The sequence below is a fragment of the Rhipicephalus sanguineus genome, chromosome 9, assembly GCF_013339695.2.
Source record: "Rhipicephalus sanguineus isolate Rsan-2018 chromosome 9, BIME_Rsan_1.4, whole genome shotgun sequence".
NCBI classification, from domain to species: Eukaryota; Metazoa; Arthropoda; class Arachnida; order Ixodida; family Ixodidae; genus Rhipicephalus; species Rhipicephalus sanguineus.
Window position 1 is genome coordinate 88,181,765 of NC_051184.2, and position 2,812 is coordinate 88,184,576.

Here is a 2,812-nt window from a genome sequence, read left to right on the forward strand (position 1 = left end):
AGTCATTTCTGAGGCAATGTTTGACCTCCATAGCAACAATCTTGACTATATGGCTGATGCATTAAAAATGAAGTTGAGAGATGCGGGCAGAATGAGGATTTCATTGAGCTGGCTGTCAAGAGTATGCTTGGAAGGGATGCTATTGTCGGCCTGCACAGCAACAGCGGAGCTTTTCGCAGTGCTTACTCTCGCAGGGAGTATTTTCAGAGCAAATTCAATTATGTGCAGCCAGTAGCTGTGCGTCTCGGAAAAAATGAAAACAATCAAGATGCTGATTTTCATTATGTTCCAATAATTGAAACCACGAAATCGCTGCTAAGAGATAACTCAGTTTCAGATCAGTGTGTTAACCTGGATGTTCATGAACCAGGTGTGTTTAAGGATTTCATTGATGTTCACTGATGATTGCTATGCTTACAGCCAGATAAAGCGGCCAAAAGTGAAGAAATGCCTCGAAGAAATAGAACAGGCAAAGAACCGCCTGAAAAGTGTGACACCAGAGTATGAAGGTGCACCTGTTCTCCTCCTTGCCCTGCTTGACGAGGATGAAGAGCTCTTCTACAAGACCGTTGAAGCAAGCTTAAAATTTTACCTTCCTTTCCCATCTGGCAGAAAAGTGCTTGTGCATGCAGAATTCAGATGTGCATTGCATTTGTGTATAAAAAATTCCACTTACCATAAATGCATTATTTTACCGGCAGTACGTCACTTCAATGTATTAAGATGGTGATGTTTAAAATCTGTCATATATTTGCAATCTTTTTGAGCTTCGCACATTATATGTTTGTTCATGCTCGTTCACGATCGTAGAAAGGTTCAACTCAGTTGCATTGCGCATGAAGTAGCTGTGCACTTTGTGCCGCAGTGCTGCCAACGCAAACGTGTCATAGCGCTGCAGCCGCGTCTTGCCTGTGATGCGTACATATAAGTACGTAAAAAAGGTGCGCTCTGTTTTCGCTAGGAGAGAGCGCTCGCAAGAATTATGGCGCCAACACAAGCTCGTGATGCAGGTGGCTGTTTGATGTCGTGACGCGAGGTGGGACGTTCCGCGTACAGATGCCAAACACGCAATTTAAAAATTGATCCTGAGTGTTTTATAGTTGTATCAGCCGTTAATATTTCTTAGATGGTGCGTTTTTGTATACACAAATCTATCCCACAAGTTATCTCGCCTTCAGAATTTTGTCACTACTGCTTTAAGTAGAGAGCCCAACACTTAAAATGGTAGTCGTTACCGATGTCTGTCGAGATAGCGTGTAAGCAAGCGACGACAGGCCTCGCACGCGGAGCGATGTTATCGCATGTGCCCTTCGCGCGACGGTGACGGTCGGGTCGTTTCATCTCTGCTTCAACCGCGTTCGTCCCTAGCGCTAGCGCGCTTTTACTCGCACGTGAAACAGACGATGCGTAAGCGATGTTATCGGTTTGGACTCTGTACAGATCAGCGGCGACCGCAAAATTCCGCTGACAGTTAGCGTACGCTTAGTTAGCGTTTGCGGCCCGCTATTTCCGTCACCTGACGGGAGCTCGGAAACGGTTAGCGCACGACGCATGCGCAGTTGCGCGAGAAGCCAACGCACAGCTTTGCGCACGCTATTATGTAACTGCCTAATGTCCGTATAATTGCTATCGCAGTAACCCCCCCCCCGGCGTTCGGCATACTTTATACCCCCCCCCTCCCGCGGTCGACATATTTTATATCCCCCCCTCCCGTTGAGTAAATCTCCCGGATTCCGTTTCTCCAAACTTGGCAGGTATGCCATGCCAATAGCTTCTACGTCCAAATGTGCAGCATATCTCGCCATGGTCGAAAAGATTTTGAAATGAGTGTAGAACCGCAATTGCTTTGCATAGTGTGTGATCGTGTACATTCGAACAGGAGTTGCCACAATCTCATTTTCATTTCATACAGCATGACAGCAGTTTTCGAATGCCTTCTCCGTCTTGCTTTCCTCATTTTGCAGGAGACCGCCCATGACGATGACCTAGGAGACATGCCCTTGACGCCCATAATATGTATGAAAGGTTAGATTTCAGAATCGTTCACCATCTCATAAAGCACTGATGCATCTTTATTGTCTTTTTTTAGGACCGGGTCTCTTTGAGGCAGAAATGTTCACCGTCTGTGTGGATGGTGTTGCTCTATTGGCTACTCAGCGGGCCGCAGCTTTGAAAGTCATGTTTCTCTTATACTTTGTCCTCAACATCGAGTATCCACCTGAAGTGGCTTTGACATTGAAGTCTCTGCAGAGGTGAGGGCTTGTCCCCCTTACCTTCCTAATATATGTTCACGTTAACCTGTTGCATTTCTTACAGTTGCACATTTTTATAGAATTTACCTGGTTATCTTTATGCCTTTACAGAAGGTGGGGAAGAAACTTTTTAAAAATTGTGGTTTCTAGTGATTTTGACTGATTACGGACCGCGGAAAAACGGGATGTTTCGGGATGTGCTGGAAATATTTTTAGTATTGTTTCTTTTGCACTATCTTGCTGTAATATATTGCAAATTGAGCTATCACAGATGAACTAAAGCTTTCCTAAAACGGGAGGTGGAAGCGCTTAGGCATAGAAGGACCACGAAATTCCAGAATATTCAGAGTACCATACATTTTCTCCTCTTGGAGACAGAGAACATGGCAGACTTATCCACAACTTTACTGATTTCTGTACCCGTATTCACCGCCTAAGAGAACATTCATGAAAATCTTGAAAAACAAATTTACTTAGCATTTACTGCAAGAAACGGTATGCGCCTAATTTTTTCTATTACTAGCACAGCTTGTAGTTTTCGTTTCGGAGCTGTCACGGCA

The 2,812-nt window shown here is 44.7% G+C and overlaps 1 protein-coding gene across 1 annotated transcript; it reads left to right on the forward strand.

Annotated features, from left to right (window-relative positions):
- The first annotated feature begins 391 nt into the window (after positions 1 to 391).
- On the forward strand, positions 392 to 2,256 carry LOC119405715 (uncharacterized). Its single transcript, XM_037672555.1, has 3 exons — positions 392 to 574; positions 1,965 to 2,025; positions 2,090 to 2,256. Exons 1-3 carry the CDS (start codon positions 392 to 394, stop codon positions 2,254 to 2,256), a joined length of 411 nt encoding a protein of 136 aa, XP_037528483.1.
- Positions 2,257 to 2,812: the final 556 nt, after the last annotated feature.